The 21,798-nt window shown below is 40.5% G+C and overlaps 1 protein-coding gene across 3 annotated transcripts in view; it reads left to right on the forward strand.

Moving 5' to 3' along the window:
* The window catches only part of HHIP (hedgehog interacting protein), a 95,098-nt gene that overhangs the window by 47,489 nt on the left and 25,811 nt on the right, over nucleotides 1-21,798 (forward strand). For all 3 annotated transcript variants that reach the window (XM_084886340.1, XM_084886341.1, XM_084886342.1), the window contains exons 5-10: nucleotides 9,285-9,436; nucleotides 9,875-10,048; nucleotides 10,694-10,837; nucleotides 15,932-16,053; nucleotides 18,561-18,684; nucleotides 19,728-19,858. In XM_084886340.1, the coding sequence (XP_084742466.1) occupies nucleotides 9,285-9,436; nucleotides 9,875-10,048; nucleotides 10,694-10,837; nucleotides 15,932-16,053; nucleotides 18,561-18,684; nucleotides 19,728-19,858 (847 nt within the window). The remainder of the gene's footprint in view (nucleotides 1-9,284; nucleotides 9,437-9,874; nucleotides 10,049-10,693; nucleotides 10,838-15,931; nucleotides 16,054-18,560; nucleotides 18,685-19,727; nucleotides 19,859-21,798) is intronic.

Genomic DNA, 21,798 nt, shown 5'->3' on the forward strand with positions numbered 1-21,798 from the left:
AACAATCCATTCTCTGTTAGCTCATTTCTTCATTCAGGATATATTTGGTGGGGTGATGTAACAATGGTTTATAGTATTTGTCTTCTATTCACAATCTTTGGCACTTCTGGTTGTGCATTTTGAGAAAGTTACTCAAATCCTTTACCCAGAAAATAAAGGATAATATAAAATAGCATTAAACTCTAGAGTTGTTACAAAGTTTAAGAAGATAATGCTTGCCAATTACTTAGCATCCTCTCTGGCATACAGTAAGTGCTCAATACATGGTACCTTTTATGACATGGCTTCTAGTATAGATGAGATCCTTTGCAAGACACCAGAAATACCAAGATGAGATCCCTGCCTTCAGGAAGTTTACAGTCTAGAGGAGAATTGATCTAGTTTTTAGTTTACACACCTGAGATTTTGCCATGTCTAACAATATGACTGCCCGATATTTTACCCTTTTACAAATCAGTCTAGAAATGTATACTTTTAAAAATCTGAGGTCTAAGAAGTATTCAACCTATAGGTTGTAATAGATGAGGTTAGTGTAGTTACAGAGCTTTTCAAGTTGTCATTTGTATTCATTTTTAATTTCCATAAATAATATTCTTGTAGTTTTTGCTAAACCTTTTATTTATTTTCATGTAACCTAAACAGATACACAAGCGTAAGAGCTTTGCTTTCTCTCTATATTGCCAATTTTTCTATAAATTTTCCTTCTTCAAAAAACTGTTCAGTGCTAGGATTTTGTTTCTGAGAAAAGTTTAGACTTTTTATTATTTTGCTACTTTATTATTACGAATAGCTGTTTTACAGTTTCATTTTATTGAAGCATTTTATCTTTTGGAAAAGATGTTTTAGAGAACTGAGTTTTGGAAAACCACTGATATTATTAATATTTCACACATATTGAGACAATAGTCCCTAATATTCAAGCCATTCCCTGATATAATATTGGATTCCTTGGGCAGCAGGTAGTGAAAGCTCTAACACAGCCAATCGCCACCTAGACAAGGGTAAAGATACATGGCAATCCATTAAGTAATATACCATACTGTATCCAATATCATAGTTCAAATAGGTAAAGAGCCTAGGGAAAAATACAGTTATGAAATTCAATTCCATTTGGCAAAGATAAAGCTTATATAAAAGAAATCATGTACATACATACATCAACTATTGTGACCATAATTATTTTAAAGTATATAACTGAGTATATATATACATCTTCCCCCATAGGCATGAAATGTCAATAGAGCATTAGTGTAGGGAATAAGCAGCAGCTGGGAAGTTGGACATTCTAGAAAATAACTACTTCTTGAGTCTTCTTTATGTGTAGGTTGTAACTTAAACCCAGGGTAACAGATTTATTTTGTTTATGTTTGAGAGGAGTGGGCAAGAGCCAGTGAAGAAAGTTAGTGTGGCTTTCAGGTAGTTGGTCTCCATCTAGAATATATTTCATTCTCCCACTTGCACTTTGCTAATCTGTGTTTGCATTTGCTACATGTAGAAGAATGAATGTGTGATCCTAAACATACACTTGATATGGACCGATTGCTAACTACAAGAAAATTCATACCCAAGGAGATGCTTCCTTAAAACACTGACTTTCTGGGTATCTTCTAGCAGTTCTCTGTTTGAAGAAGGCCATGGTCTTTGTCAGGGGAGTGTGGTGCAGGTGAGCTTGGGTTCTGCCAGCATTTGAGAATCGGATATACTTTCTCTGAGCACCTAGAGTGATGAGTAAAGACAATCATAAAGAGGCCTTGAAGAGATGAGGTGATCCTTACCATTTGGTTATCAGGAAACCAGAGAATAACTTGAATAAGTGAAAGACTTATCTTAAAGAAAACCCAAATTATCAGATATCAAGCTATATTATCAAGCCACAGTTCTCAAAACTGCCTGGTACTGGCAAAAGAACAGGCATATAGTCCAATGGAACAGAACAGAGAACTCAGAAATCGACCCAAGCCATTATGCTCAATTAATATTTGACAAAGGAGGCACAAACATACAATGGAGTCAAGACAGTCTCTTCAATAAATGGTGTTGGGAAATGTGGTCAGATACATGCAAAAAATGAAACTAGATAACCAACTTACACCATACACAAAAACAAACTCAAAATGGCTAAATAACTTAAATATAAGATGGGAAACCATAAAAATCCTACAAGACTCCATAGGCAGCAAAATAGCAGACATATGTCGTAGTGGTATCTTTATAGACACAGCTTCTAGGGTAATGGCGACTAAGGAGAAAATAAACAAATGGGACTACATCAAAATAAAAAGCTTCTGCACAGCAAAAGAAACCATCAACAAAACAACAAGAAAGCCCACTGCATGGGAAAACATATTTGCCAATGCTATTTCAGATAAGGATGCAATCTCCAACATTTACAAAGAACTGATACAACTTAACAAAAGGAAGATAAATGATTCAATCAAAAAATGAACAAAGGATCTAAATAGACACTTTTCAAAAGAGAACATACAGAAGGCCCAGAAACATATGAAAACATGTCAAAATCACTAATCATCTGAGATGTGCAAATCAAAACAACAATGTGATACCATCTTACACCTGTCAGAATGGCTACCATCAACAAATCAACAAATGACAAGTGCTGGAGATGATGTGGAGAAAAAGGAACCCTCCTGCACTGCTGGTGGGAATGCAGACTGGTGAAGTCGCTGTGGAAGACAGTATGGAGTTTCCTAAAAAAGTTAAAAATGAAACCCACATTTGACCCAGTGATCTCACTTCTAGGACTATATCCCAAGAAACACAAATCAGAAAGGATATATGCACTCCTATGTTCATATCAGCACAATTTACAATAGTTAAGATTTGGGAACAGCCTAAGTGCCCACCAGCAGATGAATAGATTAAAAAAAACTATGGTACATCTACACAATGAAATACTATGCTGCTACAAAAAGAAGGAACTTTTACCATTTGCAACATCATGGATGGAACTGGAGAGCATTTTACTAAGTGAAATAAGCCAGTCGGAGGAAAATAAATATCACATGATCTAACTCAATGTGTGGGATATAATGATCAACATAATTTGATGAATAAGAACAGATGCAGAAACAAATGGCACGGGGGCGGGGGGGGTTATAGAGAACAACCAAAGGACTTTTATGCATGCATATTAGCATAACCAATGGACACAGACACTAGGGCGGTGGGGGCTTGCCTGGGGTGGGAATGACTTGGGGGGGTGTCAATTGGGGGAAAAGGAGACATATGTAAAATGACCCAAGCCATTATGCTCAATTAATATTTGACAAAGGAGGCACAAACATACAATGGAGTCAAGACAGTCTCTTGGTTATAGACAATAACCAAACAAACAAACAAATAATAAATAATAAAAAAGAAAGAAAAGCCAAATCTGAAAAAATAGAGGAAATTTTAAAGAAAGGGAAATATCAATAATTTGTACTTCAAGCACCAACCACAAGTGGGGTGCCCCGGAAACCCACATTTCTGCCCAGCTGACTATAAATTGAGGGTTTCCCATATTGGGCTCAGTAATTCACTAGAATAGTAGAAAGTGTTTTACTTATTATTACTGATTTATCTTAAAGGCTAGGACTCAGGAACAGCCAAATGAAAACATTGCATAGGGGGTGGGGGAAGAAGAGCCTCCAAATCCTCTTCGGGTGTGCCACCGCCACCCCCACCCCTTGTGTGTAGAACAGCCCAGAGCTTCATACCCCACTGTTTGGGTTTTTTACGGAGAAATTATTGATTAAATTATTGGCCATTGGTGAGTGGGCTCAGCCTCCTGTGCTGCCCCACTCTCAGCAGGCTGGGGGATTGAAAGTTCCAACCCTGCAATCACATTTTTTGGTTTCTCTGGCTACCAGCCCATCCTGAAGATTTCTAGGGATCCACCAAGAGTTACCTCATTATCATCAACTTCAATAAAGCTGACAGGGGTTCGTTATGAGGAACAAGAACCGTCCCTTCACTCAGGAACTGGGGATCAAGACCAAATATATTTTTTCATTCTATCACAGAAACAAATCATGCAATATCTCCCCAAGCTAACTGGGGATCCTCAGAGGATTAACTCTTCTTCTGAGACCAAATTAGACTAGGAACCAGTGAAAAGCAACACTTCTCATCTTTTCCAGGAACTTAGGAACAAAGCAAAATAATACCATTTCAGTGAGCTTAAAATCTGCCAGTTAGTAGAGCTAACATTGAACTTAACCTTCTTGATTAACACAGGAGCCTTGCTCTTGACAGAGTTCTTATATGAAAGGGTCACAGGCCCATGTTACCAGATGCTCCACGGCATCACAAATTCTGAAAAGTGGGAGAGAAGAGGAGGTCAGAAGCATAAGATGTGCCATGTGATAAGGACTCAGTCCACTGTCGCTGGCTTTGAAGAGGGAGCACAGAGGACACAAAAGAGAAATGCTGCTGGCTTCTAAACACTGGAAAAGGAAGTGGATTATCCCCTAGAGCAGTGGTTCTCAACCTTCCTAATGCCGTGACCCTTTAATATAGTTCCTCATGTTGTGGTGACCCCCAACCATAAAATTATTTTCGTGGCTACTTCATAACTGTAATTTTGCTACTGTTAATGAATCGTAATGTAAATATCTCGGTTTTCTGGTGGTCTTAGGTTGAGAACCGCTAGCAGGGTCACCTAAGACCATCAGAAAACACAGATATTTACGTTACGATTTACAACAGTAGCAAAATTACAGTTATGAAGGAGCAACGAAAATAAATGTATGGCTGGGGGCCACCACAACATGAGGAACTGTATTAAAGGACCGCGGCATTAGAAAGGTTGAGAACCACTGCCCTAGAGCCTTCAGAAGGGAACACAGCCTTGCCCACACATTTATGGTAGCCAGAATGAGACCCACGTTGAACTCCAACCTACTAAGTGTGTGGTGATTTTTTTCCCCCGCAGCAATAGAATACAACCTGGTATTGTGTTTGAACCAACAATTCTAAAACAAACCTATTTCACATTTTTTGAACAGCCAAAAGTTCCTGCCTCAGAGAAGCCATGGTGTGCGCGAGGCGGGGCCCGTGCAGGCTCCAAGTCCTCCTGTCCCTTTCCTGAGGTGTGCCAGCAAACCGTAGACATGGGAGTGGCCAGCAATAAAGGGAATGTGATGGCTTGCCTTATAATACAGTATATGTTTCATAGAGGAATAAAATTATTGCCACTCTGTTCTTACAGAAATTCTTAGAAGCTCCTTTGTTATTAGGAGGACAACAATTCTACTGGAGATCGTCATCCATACCTGCGCACCTGTGTCATGTACATAAATTAGAAGATGGTCTTACTTTTTGCAGAAAATGCCTAATTCATGTAATTTAGCTTTCGTACAGCCAAGCTTTTTTCTTTTTCTTAACTAAGTTTTGAGTGTAGAAACCTCAGATGCTAACATACTAATCAGCCTTTGTGTCAAAGTTACCCAGATTCTTTATTTATTCTCTTTAATACTTGTCTTTGGGTCGTGCACACTTCTCATAATGTAGCATTGCTTAGCCTCCCCCAAAATCAGCATCGTAGTATGGTGGGAATAAAACAACTGATAATGGTACTTTGTTATCTGCTTCCATGTATAAGCTCCTTAAGGGCAGGGGTTGGTGTGTTTTTTTAATTGATTTTAGAGAGAAGAAGGGAAAGGGAGGATTAGAGAGATGAGAGAGAGAAAGAGAGAGAGAGAGAGAGAGAGAGAGAGAGAGAGAGAGAGAGAGAGAGAGAGAGAGAAACATCGATGAGATAAAGGCATTGGTTAGTTGCTTCTCATATGCACCCCAACTAAGGACAGAACGGGCAGCCTTGCATGTGCCCTGACTGGGAATTTAACTGGTGGCCTTTTAATGCACTGTATGAAGTTCAATCAACTGAGCCACATAGGCCAGGGCGGGGGTTGGTTCTTATTGATTGTCTTAGCCCTAGCACCAAGCACAATGCCTAACACACATGAAAGGTATTCAATAAATATTTGTTGAACGGACGCCAACTACAAACTTTTTTTGAACAAGGCAATAACAAGGAATATCTTGAACTTAGCACTGCATTGTTTACTTTAATGGATGTTTCATTTTTTTTCTCAATGCCATAGCGCTTTTTTATAGACTACTGAACTTGAAGCCAGTCGCTTGCCAAAAGGTCACTAAAAAAAAAAAACAAACAAACAAACAAAAAAAACAAAAAACAAAACAAAAAAACAACTATGCAAAAAAATGGGAAATGCTGCTTCCGGTTCAGTGCTGCCCACTCCTGTTTCCTAAAATATACATTCCTTGAAAGAGATTAAGGCAAGTTTTTAAAGAGGCCAGCAGTCAGGAAAAATTAACTTGATCCCTGCTGAAAGTATGAAGGGAATGTTTTCTTCCAAATAATATCGCAGCCCTGCCAGCATGACTCATGGTTGAGCATTGACCTATGAATCTGGGAGTCACAGTTTTAGCCCCTGGTTTGATGCCTGGATTGAGGGCTCCATCCCCTGTGGAGGGTGTGCAGGAGGCAGCCAATCAATGGCTCTCTCAACACTGATGTTTCTATCTCTCTCTCCCTCTCCCTTCCTCTCTGAAATCACTAAAAATGTATTTTAAAGATATATAATGTCACAGTGAAAGACCATGCCCCACAATTCCTTTTAAAAAGAAAAAATATTTTCTAGTATAATCACTTTGTGAATACTTCTCTTTTTCAAATGCTGCTTACTTTGTTTTCTTCAGAGACCAGGAATATTCTCAGCCAATTGGTTAGAACTTTGACCTATCCACCAGGATAGAGTATCCCCAAACTATAAAACTAGATCTGATCTTGATTTATACCAAGGTCACCAATACTCTTTGTGGGATTTTGCCTCTCTTCTGTTGATCCTGTGAAATTTCTCCTGAGAGCTGAATGGCAATTGGAATGGCAGTTTACTTATTAAGAGTCCCTAAGGGTGAGAGGGGTGGCGTGGTTATGATTTACTCTGAAACATGCATTCATCTCAAAGTTCCACAGTGCATAGGGACATTATTTTCAAATCATTCAAACACCTGATTTTGAGGAGTCACTTGTGCTTGGTGTGGGGCTGTCTAGAAGAAGATGCAGTATTGGGAGGGCCACGCAGAGGGGAGCCAGGGTCTCATGGTAGCTTTGGATACTCCAGTGAGGCAACCCTAATGTGTTTGTAAATTCCTTGCTGCCTGCTTGTGATAGGTGACACTTGGGATTTGCATAAATCTCTTTTCCCATCAGTCTTCCCACAGTACATGAATTCTGCTTTCCTAATTCCTGAAAAGCAACCAGCAGTTTTAAACCGTGTTGCTTATCCAACTCCAATTGTATTTCAGATGATTTGATTAGAGACTACAAAAGAACTACTTTCAACAAAAGCTCCTTAGAGTGGAACACAAACAGTTGTGAAGTGGGCATGCAGCCCTTTCTCTGCGCTCACAGCTTCAGAGGGAATCTGTACCGAAGAGGAAGCAGCCACACACTGACTGCCACCCCCAGCCCTTCTTATGCATCTGCCCCAAGAGGTTTAGCTGTGCAGTGGCTTTCCTGTAACCGAGTCCGAGTTGCACATCCCAGCTTTCAAAGTCTCATAAGAAAGGGCAGGGATATTTGTTTAACGAAGATGTAAACAGAAAAACAGCAACCTCAACTCCATATTAAAATCATCTTAAGATAATCCCTGTAACAGAGGCACATATATAAAATCATAGTCATTAGATTCTTACCCTTCAGTGAGATTGTTCTTTTCATTTAAATTAATATGAAGCATATTGTGATGTGCAAATGCGGAGGGTGACTTGACATTTGAACGACGATTGGGTAGTTCTGGGATATTTGCATCGACTTTCTTATTTATACCATCTTAAAGTGTAGATGTTTCCACTTCGGATGGCACCTATCTGAGAGCATTTTTTTTCTCTGTTCCAGGAAAACAATCAACAATGTTGACTAAAACTGAGCTTTTATGCCTAAAAATTAAAGTACTCAAATCCATGTAGAATGCCAACTACATAATTTTATGCTTTGCAAGGAACACATGCTTATTCTAGAGACAAAAAAAAAAAAAAAAAAAAAAAAAGCAGCACAAGAGTGCCTACACCATCCCCTTGTGAAGTCATTGCAGTGGTAGAAGTGTTTTTCCCCCCTTAACCACTTACTTCTAAGAAGCAATGTGTAGCTTTCTGCCCCAGGTCGAGCTTTTAAGGAAATGGTGTGGAGAAGGTGATGCACTAGCAGCTGTCCGTGTCTGTAGCCACTGTCTTCACCTCTGTGGATGACTCAGCAGACTCCGGAGCAGACGCTTGCTGCCGTACTAGAATAGGGACTTGAGTCTCTGATCTAGATAATTTTAGATACTTTGATTTCATTATAGAAATTCCTAGACTACTTGTGGGATAAAACAAATGTTAAGACCATATTGAGTTTCAAGCTGAATTAGCAGAAAAGATAAAATGCCTTTCTATTTAAGAACATGATGATGTTTTAATTGTTACAGCATTTGGCATGCCTAATGTACACAGTCCTTGACATTCATATAATAACAAAAGAAAGTTGTTTGGGATTTTTATTTCCTAGTGTCCCCTTTCCCCTCTCGTATTTCTCCCGCCCCCGCCCCAGCCCTGGCTTTCCGCTCTCCTCCCGTTTCCCCATCCTTCTATGAAGAAAAGCTCTGAGCGTGGAGGGGATGCCTGTGAAAATACCTTGTTCTACGTAGAGAGACGGAGGCTGCTTATTACCTAGCGATGATGAGCAGACCACCAGCGTTGTGACAACCGATGCAGATGCCTCCGGGGTAAAACAAAGGTTTACATATTACACAAGCAATTTAACTGTTTTCTAAACATATTGCCAAGACAGTGGGAGTTGGCAGCCCACACTGTGTTTTAGGTTTTGGAGACTTGGATTAGAAGTGACTGCTGATTATGAACCTTTTTATTTGTCTTCCGTGCACAAGCAACATGGTAACCCGGCAGAGAATTCTTCCCGGCACTTAACCTTGTCTTCCTAGTTTCCCGAGATCACAGGCACAAATCACTCAACAAAAGTAAGGCGAGGGTCTTGTGCATAGATAACCGCGCGAGACAACTTGCCCTGACCCTGAAAGAGCTCCGCAAAGTGAAATGTTTTATAATCCCTCTCTGGGCAGTAGGCAAGGAAGAAAAGAAAAGAGTTTGGGCAAAGATTATCCAAAAGGAAGAAAGAGACTCATTCGGGGGTTCCCGTTGAAACACAATAAAGAACATAATTAACTTTGCGATTCTTTGTGTTTTTCATTTGACTGCAGGGAGGAGATGAAAGAGGACTGCTAAGCCTTGCATTCCACCCCAATTACAAGAAAAACGGAAAGCTGTATGTGTCTTACACCACCAACCAAGAACGCTGGGCCATGGGGCCGCATGACCACATTCTTCGGGTTGTGGAATACACGGTGTCCAGGTATCACTGAAGTGCACGGAGGCATACATACTTTTCCATCTTCTTTTCTCTGTACCTCTTCATCCTTTTTTGTTTCGAAGTTACAAAGAGATAGCCACACAGTGGCAATAATTAAAACCCACAATCTCCATCTTGCTTAAACCCCCATGCCTGTCTTTGTAGAAAACTGGAAACACACACACACACACACACACACACACACACACACACAACGATAGCTTGGGCACTTTTCCTCAATTATCTTGCAATCTAAATGCTACTTGTGAGGGTTGGAAAATAACGTAATTTTCTGGTGGTTTTTTATGAGCCCCATTTCAAGTCTGTGATTCCTTATTTACAGGCCAGGTGTCTGCTTCCCTAGGTGTGTACTCGTCACTTTCCAGCGGCTTCGCCTTCCCGCGCTCACAGTCGTGGTCTTGTTTCTGCCCCGCAATGCAGGAAAAACCCCCACCAGGTGGACCTGAGGACCGCCAGGGTCTTTCTCGAAGTCGCAGAGCTGCACAGGAAGCACCTGGGGGGACAGCTGCTCTTCGGCCCCCACGGCCTGCTGTACATCATCCTCGGGGACGGGATGATCACGCTGGATGATATGGAAGAGATGGATGGGTTAAGGTAAAAAAAAATAATAATAAAATAAAAATAAAAAGTCAGGTTCCCACTTGATGTCAAAGTGCCAGGGAGTGAAAAGCAGTCTGTGAGTTGTGTCCCCCGGGTTAAGCGTTTAACTTGGTTTTCATGCCTGCATTGGGGATGTGAAGAGGCATTCAGTAGCATGTGATGTGATTTTTTTTTTTAAAAGTCGCTGCACTTGGATGACCTAACATAACGTAAGGCTATGCTGACATCCTTATCTGAGCCAGTATTTAGCATTATCTTCTATCCACGCATGAAGCAGAGTGAGAAGGCAGAGACGCAAACAGCGCCTCTTCTCTGCGTGTCCACACTGCTGCCACCACCCTGCAGAATGGACCGACATGCTCCGTGGAGTTTCTTGCAGAATACAGACTAGATGGGTCAGCAAAAAAAAATAAAATAAGAGGACAGGCGCAAACAACAGCCCCCTCCTGGGGGTGCAGCCTGTGGCCACTTGTCTGAAAGCAGACTGCCCCTCGCTTTATTTCCCGCCGTATGGAATTGGGAACTGGAATGATTTGGTCTCAAACAGGGGCATGGCCTGTAGAGCAACCTCTCTGCATTTGGTTTTGGTGAGATATATAATAAAAACGAAAGCACTCATGTTATCCTCCTGTTTCCCAGTGACTTCACAGGATCTGTCCTCCGGCTGGACGTGGACACAGACATGTGCAACGTGCCTTATTCCATCCCCAGGAGCAACCCGCACTTCAACAGCACCAACCAGCCCCCCGAAGTGTTTGCCCACGGCCTCCACGATCCAGGCAGGTGAGAGCACCTGCCGGCTGCTGGCCTGCGTGAGCGCCAGGCTGGGACTCGGGAAAGGAGAAAAGACAGACAGACAGACAGACAGATGGGCCCAGACCCAGAGCAGCAGGAGTGGTGCTAGAGGCTGTGCCGCTAAAATCACACAGGCTCACTATCCACGCCAGTGGTTAGCACTCTCCTCTGTGAATGCACGAAGCAGATTTAGGAGGCTGATGAGACATGAAAAAGGACAAATTTCATGGAGAAAAATTGCCTTCACGTTTTGGAGGGCTATTATTAGAGAAGCATGGTGGGCCAGTGCCATGACTCAAACTCCCATCTGAATAATCAGAGAGATAATAAACCTCTTGTCTCCTTAAGTCCATCTACACGATGCTTTTCTTGAATATTAAATGGGGGTGGTAAGCGCTACCTTGCAAGGATGCTGCAATGATTAAAAGTGTGCAGCTACAAGCAAGTCATGAAACAGGGTCTGACACACACATGGTAGATTTTAAATAAATTATAGTTCTCACTTTCATGGCTTCACTTAATATACATATGATGATACAGTACCCACTTATAAGGAATTGACTAAACATTAGCATTCTTTTCCTTGAAGAAAAAAAAAGTTGCAAATACTAAAGGAATGCTAAATGAAATACTGACCACTTACTAGAATGAACCATAAAGAAAGGAACTCTAAAGAAGAATGTAGAGTGAAAAGCTTGGGACACACTTTTAAAAAGTGATGAAGTCTACTAACGTAATTCTGTGAGGAAAGCTTCACCGGATCCGTGATCTGCTGGTCGTACCAAGGGCCATCGGGCCATGCTGACTCCTTTATTGGCCGCAGAATTATTGCTATTTTAATGTTTATGGAGTGTTCACTGTGTGCAAGGTGAGCAGTTTTCGAACTTTTTAGTTTTATAATCCCTCGTGCCCTTCATCTCCCCTCCATCAAAGTCCACGTCTACAGTTCATTTCCTTTTTGGCATCTCAGCAGATCTTTAAAATCTGGGCGACAGGGAATACTTAAGGTGGGTTCAGGATGTGGAGGAAGCTGTCACATTCCATTCCCGCAGCTCAGCTCTCGCAGATACCACCACAGAGCAGCAGCACTTTGAAGTCCAGCGGCCTGAGTCACCACAGTCCCACCGGCGCTCTCGGGCGCCCTTCCCGGGGGTCCCGGGCCCTCCGTGTAAAAACACTGTGGGGGGCACGTTACAGGCCTGACATAGGGCCGGGCGCCTGGGCTGCGGTGCCCCCTCCGCCCCCCGGCGGACAGCTGGAGACACACGCATGCCTCCCGCCAAGGTTATGTAGGAACATTTAATAAAGCAGAAAGGAAACTAAATCATTATTATTGGCTAGACATGAAGCTGACTTTTAGGAAGCACCTGGGTGCAGAATACTGAGCTCAGTATCTTATGCTCCTTATCTCCTTATGCCTCTCGGGGTGCTCCGAGGTAGCTGGCATCAAGCCCCTCTCCCCCTTTTTTGAAGACTTTAAACTCTTTTTTTTTTTTTTTTTTTTTTTTTTTTTAGTAGTTTTACTAGTAAGTTCACCACAAAATTGATTGGAATGTAGAGAGATCTCCCGTAGACCCCTTGCTGCTACACATGCAGAGCCTCCCCCGCTATTGCCAACCCCACCAGAGTGATCCATTTGTGACAGCAGAAGAGCCTGCATCAACTCATCATAGTCCCTCCAAGTCCACAGTTTGCATTAGGGTCCACTCAGTGTCACACCTTGTATGGGTTTGGACAAATGTATAACACGTACCTGCCTTTACAGTATCAGACAGAGAAGCTTCACTCTCAGCCTCTCCTTTACATAAGAAACTAAAGGTTCGAAGAGGCACGTGGGTCTCAGTGGATCTAGTATTCAGCCAGAGGAAAAGCCTCATGGCTCCCCCCTCAACCCCCCCCCCCAACAAGACTTTTCTTCCAGATTTGCCCTTTCTTACCAGAAAGAGGGCACACCTTTTTGTTGTTATGTGATGGTTTCATGTGAAAAAGAAAAGCAAAATAGGAACATTTGCTCACCCTGTGTGGATTTAGTTCCACCTTCAGTCACAGCATGTGGATGTCATGATCCCTGCCAGGCATTGTATTCTGTGAGTCCTTGGTTTAAAGAGGACAATTGAGAGACTGTTGTCCCAGAACAGCTAACCCATCTCTAGCAGGTCAGGCTTATGGTTTCCCTAAGATGGATGGAGCATTTGGAGGCAACCGTTTCTGTTTTGTTGTTTTTCAAATAATTGCAACATGTTGCCCAAGACCCAGAACCTACTCTCAGATTGTTTTATTTCTTAATTTATTGATTTCCCAAAGGGTTTTTGTTTTTAAATGTGTATACCTATATATTTTTGCCTAAAACAGTGATTTTTAGAGGATGATTTGGCAATGTCTAGAAACATTTTGGGTTTTTACAACTTTATAGAAAGGAATTATGCTACTGACATGTAGCAGGTAGAGGCCAGAGATGCTGCTAAAGGTCCTACAATACCCAGGACAGCACCCCCCCACCACGACCACCATTACCACCACCCACCAAAGTTTGGGAAACCTAAAAACAATGCAACACCATCTTCCACATTTGTAGGAACTTCAAAATTATAGTATTCAACTTTATTCTTCCTCAACCCAAACTCCTCATGCCTAATTCCTCATTGACTTAACCATTGAACAAATATCCCCAGGTTGGAACTAAGTAATACAGAGATGAAGGTGGACGTGGCTCCTGTCCTCGTGGAGGTTATAGTCCGTGGCTTAAGTCACAGAAATATCCTGGCCCTGAACATGAAGACTACCGTCCACTGAAAGACCTCAATGGTTGTGGGACCAGCCTTATTGTGTTCCCTAAATTGGAGTGCACACTTTCCTTTGGTAGAGCAGCCCAAGTTTTAGAATGTAAGGGGTTCCATGGAAGACACACAAAACTATTGGGTCGGCAGCTAAGTAATTGCGGATTTTTTAAAGAAAATCAAAGACAATTTTTTCATGGAACTAAATAACTTTATTCTGTAATGTATTGCCCATTTTGATCAATGACCTTTTGCCATCTTTCAGGCAGCATCATAATCCCACGTTCAAAAAACTTCTGGTTTTTATTAGCAAAAAACTGAATCAGGTACAATTTGACATCATCATCATTATTGAAATTTTTACCATTCAAGGAGTTTTGTAAAGATCGAAACAAAAAGTAATCAGATGGTGCAAGGTCAGGACTATATGGTGGATGTGGCAAAACATCCCAACCAAGCTCCATTAATTTTTGCCGAGTGACCAAAGTTGTGTGTGGCCTTGCATTGTCATGATGGAATGCAACACCTTTTCGATTTGTCAATTCGGGCCGCTTTTCTTCAACTGCATTGTTTAATTTCGTTAGTTGTTCAATGTAGACATCAGAATTGATCGTTCGGTTGGGTGGCAAGAGTTCAAAGTAGACAATTCCTTTGTAATCCCACCAAACTGATAACAAAACCTTCTTTTGATGAATATCAGCTTTTGATGTTGTTTGAGTTGGTTCACCTGGCCTGCTCCACTATCTTTTCCGCTTGATATTGTTGTAAACAACCCATTTTTAATCGCCAGTTATCAGTCGTTTTAAAAATGGATCATTTTCATTACGTTTCTTTAGCAAATTGCAGCTGCTAATGCGTTGCGTTAACTGTGATTCTTTCAGTTCGTGAGGAACCCATGTATCGAGTTTTTGAACATAGCTAAGTTGTTTTAAGTGATTTTCAATGCATGTATGTGATACATGAAGCTTCTCTGCAATCTCACGTGTTGTACTGTGACAGTCTGAATTGATTATTGCTTTGATTAGGGCGTCATCAACTTCAACTGGACGACCAGAGCGTTTTTCAACTTTGAGTGAAAAATCACCAGAACGAAATTTGGCAAACCAATTTTGACACTGCCGTTCTTTTAAGGCTTCGTCACCATAAACAGCACATAACTTTTTATGAGCTTGCGATGCGTTTTCCCTTTGTGGAAATAAAAAAGCAAAATATGACGAAAATGTTCCTTTTGATTTTCCATTTTTCAACGAACGCCAAACGAAAACTACAAAACAGATCAAAAAACTTTTTTTACTGATTAACAGCTGAATAGCCAACTATCAAATAACAAAATGTGTTTTACATTTGTACTACGTCTGCAAACTAAAAATTCAACTGAAGCCATATATGTGTGAAACCCGCAATTACTTAGCTGCCGACCCAATAATACAACAACTAATTTTATATTGTGTGTTGCCAGTGTGGGCTGTTGCTGATTCTTATACTTACCAGTTTATTGTACATGTGATATCCTATCTAATAAAAGAGTAATATGCAAATTACTGTCACTCCAATACAGAAGATGGCCTCCCCCATGTGGTCAAATATGGCTGCCCCCATGTGGACACAAAATGGCCTGCAGGGGAGGGCAGTTGTGAGCTGTTAGGGGTGACCAGGCCAGCAGAGGGGGGCAGTTGGGCATGACCACGCTAGCAGAAGAGGGCAGTTGGGGGGGAAGGGGAGGACCCAGGCCTGCAGGGGAGAGAAGTTGGATGAGGGCAGGCCTGCAGGGGAGGGCAGCTAGGGGTGACCAGGCCAGTACAGGAGGGCAGTTGGGGGTGACCAGGCCTGCAGGGGAGGAAAGTTAGGGGCAGTCAGGCAGAGGCAGGCAAGCAGTTAGGAGCTAGCAGTCCTGGATTGTAAGAGGGATGTCTGACTGCCCATCAGACGTCCCTCAATGGGTCCCAGATTGGGGAGGGTGCAGGATGGGCTAAGAACACCCCCCCACACCCTCATGCACAAATTTCATGCACGAATTTCAAGGCCTCTAGTTCCTTAATAACAGATTAGCAAGTGTTTGAAGTCAGTGTGCACATTCACAGTGTAAGGAGATACCCAGAGAAATTAAAAACTCTTCTCTAGAGATCATTTAAGATTCAGCAGATACACAAACACATCAGGATGTTTCCTTCAGCCTCTTCTAGTGGATCCAAACCAAGTAGCCCAAAGGACCTGCCAGCCCACAAAGACCTCTATATCAGAACTCTCCAGTCTGAGCTTGGAAGACACAGATAGGAATTCATGGGTGTCCCCTTTCGTTACACAGATGTGCCGTGGATCGACATCCCACTGACATCAACATCAATTTAACAATACTGTGTTCAGACTCCAATGGAAAGAACAGGTCATCAGCCAGACTCCTACAGATAATAAAGGGGAAAGATTATGGTGAGTACAGCATCCTTTATTGCTTTTGGTTTAGTTTGGTATTATTTTATTTTAGTATATTAATTGAAGAGAAAAGGATTTCTGCAGAATGAGCACTGGGAAAGCATGAAAACACTGGCCTAACAGTGGTGAAGGAGTAAATTGCTCACTTTTTAAAGGTCCGGGAACTCTTATAAGCCCCCAGGGTTCCATTGGGGTAATTACCTTTCCCACAGATTAAATGGTGCTCGGTAAATCCAAAAAAATGTAATGGACCTTCAAAAGTTAGCAGTTTATATTTTGCTCATCTGAGAATCAAGATGAATAACTTCTATTTATATAATATACAAGGGGAACTTGTCTTAACATCTTATATACAGAGCAAAAAACAAGTGTTAAGTGTAAGGAATTTTTCAATAACCAGCATGCTGATCTTAGCAATTAGGAAAATTATAAGTGTTTCAAATAAGAATGTAACTTTTTTTAAATGTGTTTATTTTAGGGAAAACAAGGTAATATCCTTGCAAAGACATGTCATGGAAATGGGATGTTTAGACATTATTTTTAATAATGTGACTACTAGAGTTATTTAGAGATACATATAAAATATAAAATTGTATAATATGAAGTCAAAGATACTTAACATCTTTTAATGTTTTAGTATTTATCCCTTTTGGAGGAAGCAACATATCAAATATTATGATTTAAGAAACACAGTAGATTATTAAATTGATTGCTTCTTCTATTTACTCATTAAATACAGATATTTATTCAGTACCAAGAATGAAGCAGCTGTGTTAGTTCATGTGGTATTCAGTTATTTTACGTTTTTTTTTTTTCAGGTATTCATGTATGTGTGTGTGTATGCATCTTACAAAAGCCAAACCAAAGACTATGTGGTTTGGAAAAAAAAAAAAAAAAACATAATGAGTCACTAGCTTGATGGAATTCCAGCTATATTTGTAAATTAAGCTAAATTCTACAAGCACATTATTTGGGGTTCAGCTGAAAATAGTTACAATACTGGCAGCCCTATGTTTATGTATTAAAAACACATCCACTGAATCTTTTCCCAATGTATACATATATCAAATCACCACGATATACACTTTAAATATCTTACAATTTATGACCTAGCCAGTTTGGTTCAGTGGAAAGAGTGTCAGCCTATACACTGAAGGGCCCTGGGTTCAATTCAAGTCAAGGGCATGTAACTCAGTTGCAGGCTCAATGCCCCGCCCTGGGTGGGACATGTGCAAAGGCAACCAATGGATGTGTCTCTCTCACATCTATGTTTCGATCTCTCTGTCTCTCTCCCTCCCCCTCTCTCTGAAAATAAATGGAAAAATATCCTGAGGTGAGGATTAACAAAACAAAAACAAATAAATATCTTACAATCTTATTTGTTAATTATACCTCAATAAAACTGAAAACAACAAGTAACCACAGCCACAGTGCTTACTACATGCCAGCCCTGGTAGTAAGCACTTTATAAACTTTACTCATTTCATTCACAGAACAACCCTGTGTGATAGGCACTAGGCCACATTGTACAGATGAGGAAAGTGAGATACAGAAAGATTAAATATCACACAACATAAAGTGGCAGGGCCTGGATTTGAACCCCAGAGTTCAGCAGCCTGACTCCAGAGTTTATGTCCTCAATCATTCAAATAGTCTACATCAAGGTGTCGGTATAGTGGTGAGCATAGCTGCCTTCCAAATAGTCTACATCTCAGAGTACTGGTTATTTAAAATCTTTTCTACGTCTTATAATATCATATTCATCATAATCAAATGGAGGGGGAGGGGACTTTAAAATGACTGTCTTTCCACAAAAAATTTGTGCCTAAAATACTGCCTATTGATAGTGATTTTATATTAAGCCCATAATGTACTTAATGAGTAATAAGTAATTTTCAGATTGATTTATAACTGACTTCAAATCTTTTCCACTGCAATTAGCATATGTGTATTAAAGTATATAGTGACATGTATGAAAAGAGTGAGGTCATGTCTATACACATGATTCAAAAGGAATGACTGCGTTTGGCTTTGTTAACCACACAACTCTATCAACAAAACTATTAAAATATTTTAAATGAAGATATTACTTGACTAAGTGACAATATTTGAAATGTGCAAATGTGGTTTTAAAGGCCTTTTATGCACTATACTTTTATTTTCATTAAAATGTGAACCTTTAAACAGTATATATATATATATATATATATATATATATAATGTCTAGCTCCATTTACTAAATATATGCTGAAGCATTTTTATAAAAAAAATTAGTATTAAAAATTAAGTATTATTTTTAAGTATTTTCGTTAAATTTACACCAGTTAAGCAACAGGAGTAACTCTTTTCACTAAATATCTATAGCAAGGCTCTACCTCGTGCATGATGGAACACACTTCAGGGTTCTAGTAAATGACTGGAATCATCGTGGCTGGGCCTACATCACTTTTGCTTTTATGCAAATATGTTTCCTCTGATCTCATGCTATGTACATTTCTTTCCAGAAAGTGAGCCATCACTTTTAGAACTCAAGCTATTTAGCAGTGGTCCTCTGGTCGGCGGGTTTGTTTACCGAGGCTGCCAGTCGGAAAGGCTGTATGGAAGCTACGTGTTTGGAGACCGTGATGGGTAGGCGTCCTGATCCCATAATTTGACATATACATTGTGGTTAGGGGGCAGGCTGCCGTAAAGTATGCAAATGCGTGTCTCCCTTTGGGGGTCAGCTCTGGGGGACACACAGATAATATGTTTAGTTCCACTATTGTATGGTGGTCTGAAGAACTACCTAAGAGATGCTTTTTAAACAGCCATGATCAAGTTCATAAAATAATTTTCTCTGTGTACAACACCTCAAACATTAAATCTTGGAATAATATAATAAAATGATTGTAGCAACAGATTTAAAATAAACCATACCTTGATGTTGCATCTTCATCAATCATAAAAAAAATAATAATAATTTTCTTTAGTGCAGAGAAGTCCTCAGGACTTTTGAGATTATGTAAGCTCTGCCCTTCATCCTTACCAAAAATTCGCCATGATAATGAGTAGTTTGGAAACTATGGCTTTATATGAGTTCATAAATATTTTAAAGATGATCTTGGTAGGCTGAGAATTTTTGCTTTTGCTTTTGATTTTCAGGACTTTGGGCAAGTTGATTAGTCTCAAGTGGTAGGGACACTCCAAAATTAAATTTCGGTCTAAAGTTAAGGTCACATTGTGGATAATTATAAGAAATTCTGTGATGAAGCTCAAATTCAGAATCTTGTTTCCCAAGCCCCTGGCATTGGCAGAGCTGATATGCTTGGTCACTACAGGACTAGAGAAGTGTACTGAACCCCTAACCTCCCCCTGCCCTCTCTCTGATTGATAGCTCAGCATGGAGTCTAGTCCTAGAGAGGAAGTATCATTCTCTGGGTGAAGGGGCGGGCTTTTCTCAGACTCAGGTACATTGAGTGCCCTGGGGGAACAAAATCCTAACTTTACGCACTTCCTCCCCACGGGGGAATTTCATAGCATTCACACACATGTTGGGCTATAACATTTTTCCCTTTAGAAGCCAGGCCTAGCGCACAACAATTATTTATGGAGTTTTATTTTAGATAACTGCTTGTGTTCTTTTAAGCAACTGTGTGTTTTTACTGTAGGTTTGTGGTATGTTTGTGTTGCAGGAATTTCTTAACTCTTCAGCAAAGCCCTGTGACCAAGCAATGGCAAGAAAAACCGCTCTGTCTCGGCAATGGCGGTTCCTGTCGAGGCTACTTCTCAGGTCACATATTGGGATTTGGAGAAGATGAATTAGGTACCGCACAAACTTTTCTATTAAGTTCCCTTCTCATCCCTTGGCCTGGGGGTTTTGTTCTGCTCGGAAGAATAAACACCACCCTCTCATCCTCCTGTGTTGGAAATGTAACCTAGAGCAAAGATGGCCTCCTGGAGAGATTTCAGATGGTCCAGTTATCTGTTGGGTTCTTTCAATAATCTTTCGGTAGGGGGCCTTTACATCTTATTTCCACTCCAGAAATATGTAAGTCAACAAAGCAGGAAAATGAGAGGCAGGAACAAAAGGAGAACTTTTGAATCCCAAAGAGAGGGAAATTTTAAATGTCTACTGATATTTTTGATGCATCTGAGTCATTTGTTTAGATTCTCTATCTGAAAACCTTCCCATTTATGCATGCCTCTTGGAATAAATTAAAAATTTGTTGTAATCCAAATTGCACTTATCCTCTATTTCCTAATTTTCGTTTTGTGTCCATTGGGACATAAAATTTGTGCAAAATAATCTGAGTTTATTGATCTGCTTTGCAACAGAATGAAAATTATCTTTTTGTTGATGATCTACAGAATAACATACAATTTATTTGTTGGTATCTATAATAAAAACCTAAGCAATAGTTATGGTGGAATGACCAGAACAGCCAGTCTCTATGATGTGCATTGACCACTAGGAAGCAGACGTTCAATGAAGGAGCTGCCCCCTGGTGGTCAATGTGCTCCCACTGGGAGATTGCCACTCAGCCAGAAGCCTGGCTCACGGCCGGTGAGCGCAGTGGTGGTGGGTGGTGGTGGTGGGAGCTTTTCCCTCCTCCACAGCAGCGCTAAAGAAGGAGTAGCTAGCTGAGCGGTAAGAAGCAGTGAGCAAGCAGGAAGTAAGGAGCTAGGGGTCCCAGACTGTGAGAGGGATGTCCAATGCCAGCATAGGCCTGATCCCCTGCTGGCCTAAACTGGCAGGCAGACATTCCCAGAGGGGTTCCAGACTACAAGAGGGTGCAGGCTGAGCTGAGGGGACCCTCCCACCTACAGTGCATAAATTTCGTGCACCGGGCCTCTAGTATCTCTATTATGTCTGCAAAAAAAGGTTAAAATTGGAATGTGATCAGAGTGGAAATACCATTAATTTTAAATTTTAGAGATAAATGTCACTTTCATAATACTGCCCTTTAAATAAAAATGACAACTATGCCCCTTTAACATCAGAGATAAATTTCTCAGTGTTAAGAAAGAGTTGTGTTTCCCATTGAAATCAGAATATTTTCTCTAAAAGTACAGATTTGGTTTTCCTGCATCAAATGAAGGATTAGTCAGAAATCATTCCATGCCATTTCCTTACAGTAGGTTAACAAAGAAATCAGACAAGATTCCTTAAACACATAACACATATTTCAGAGCCACAGGAATATAATGATTCAAAGAAGAGAAATCCAATCTGTCCTTTTCTTGTTCCAGCATTGGAAGTGTTTTACAATTAATTTTCCCTTGATAGTCTCCTTCTCCACTTATAGGACCCAGAAAGATACCCTTTTTCTCTTAAATTATCTGTAATGTAATTTACATTTCACTGGCCAACTCTTATTTGAAATACAAATTAGGATTAACTTGCTTATGCCAGAGTTAGAGATGAATATTTAGATGCTGTGGCTGAATAGTTTAGATTTCCCCAGACCTTGCTACAAATGATTCACCCTCAGTCATTCTATTAACAGCAGTATCACTGGTTAAAATATCCAAGTGTCTGTCTACACTTAATACTATGTTGGGAGCAGAACCAACAAATAAAACATACACAGTCCTTCCTTCTCCAAAGCTATAATGTCGTGTATATTTTATAATTAAAAATATACTTTCACTGAATATTGATTTAATGTGAAACTGTACTTAAGAGCCATTTAAGGAAATGAGTAAGTTTTGGAATATTTGGGGGAAAAAGTATTAAAAATCTGTTTTTCCTATGTAGTTTTT

Source organism: Pipistrellus hanaki (genome assembly GCF_964339955.1).
Source record: "Pipistrellus hanaki genome assembly, chromosome: 5".
Classification (NCBI taxonomy): Eukaryota; Metazoa; Chordata; class Mammalia; order Chiroptera; family Vespertilionidae; genus Pipistrellus; species Pipistrellus hanaki.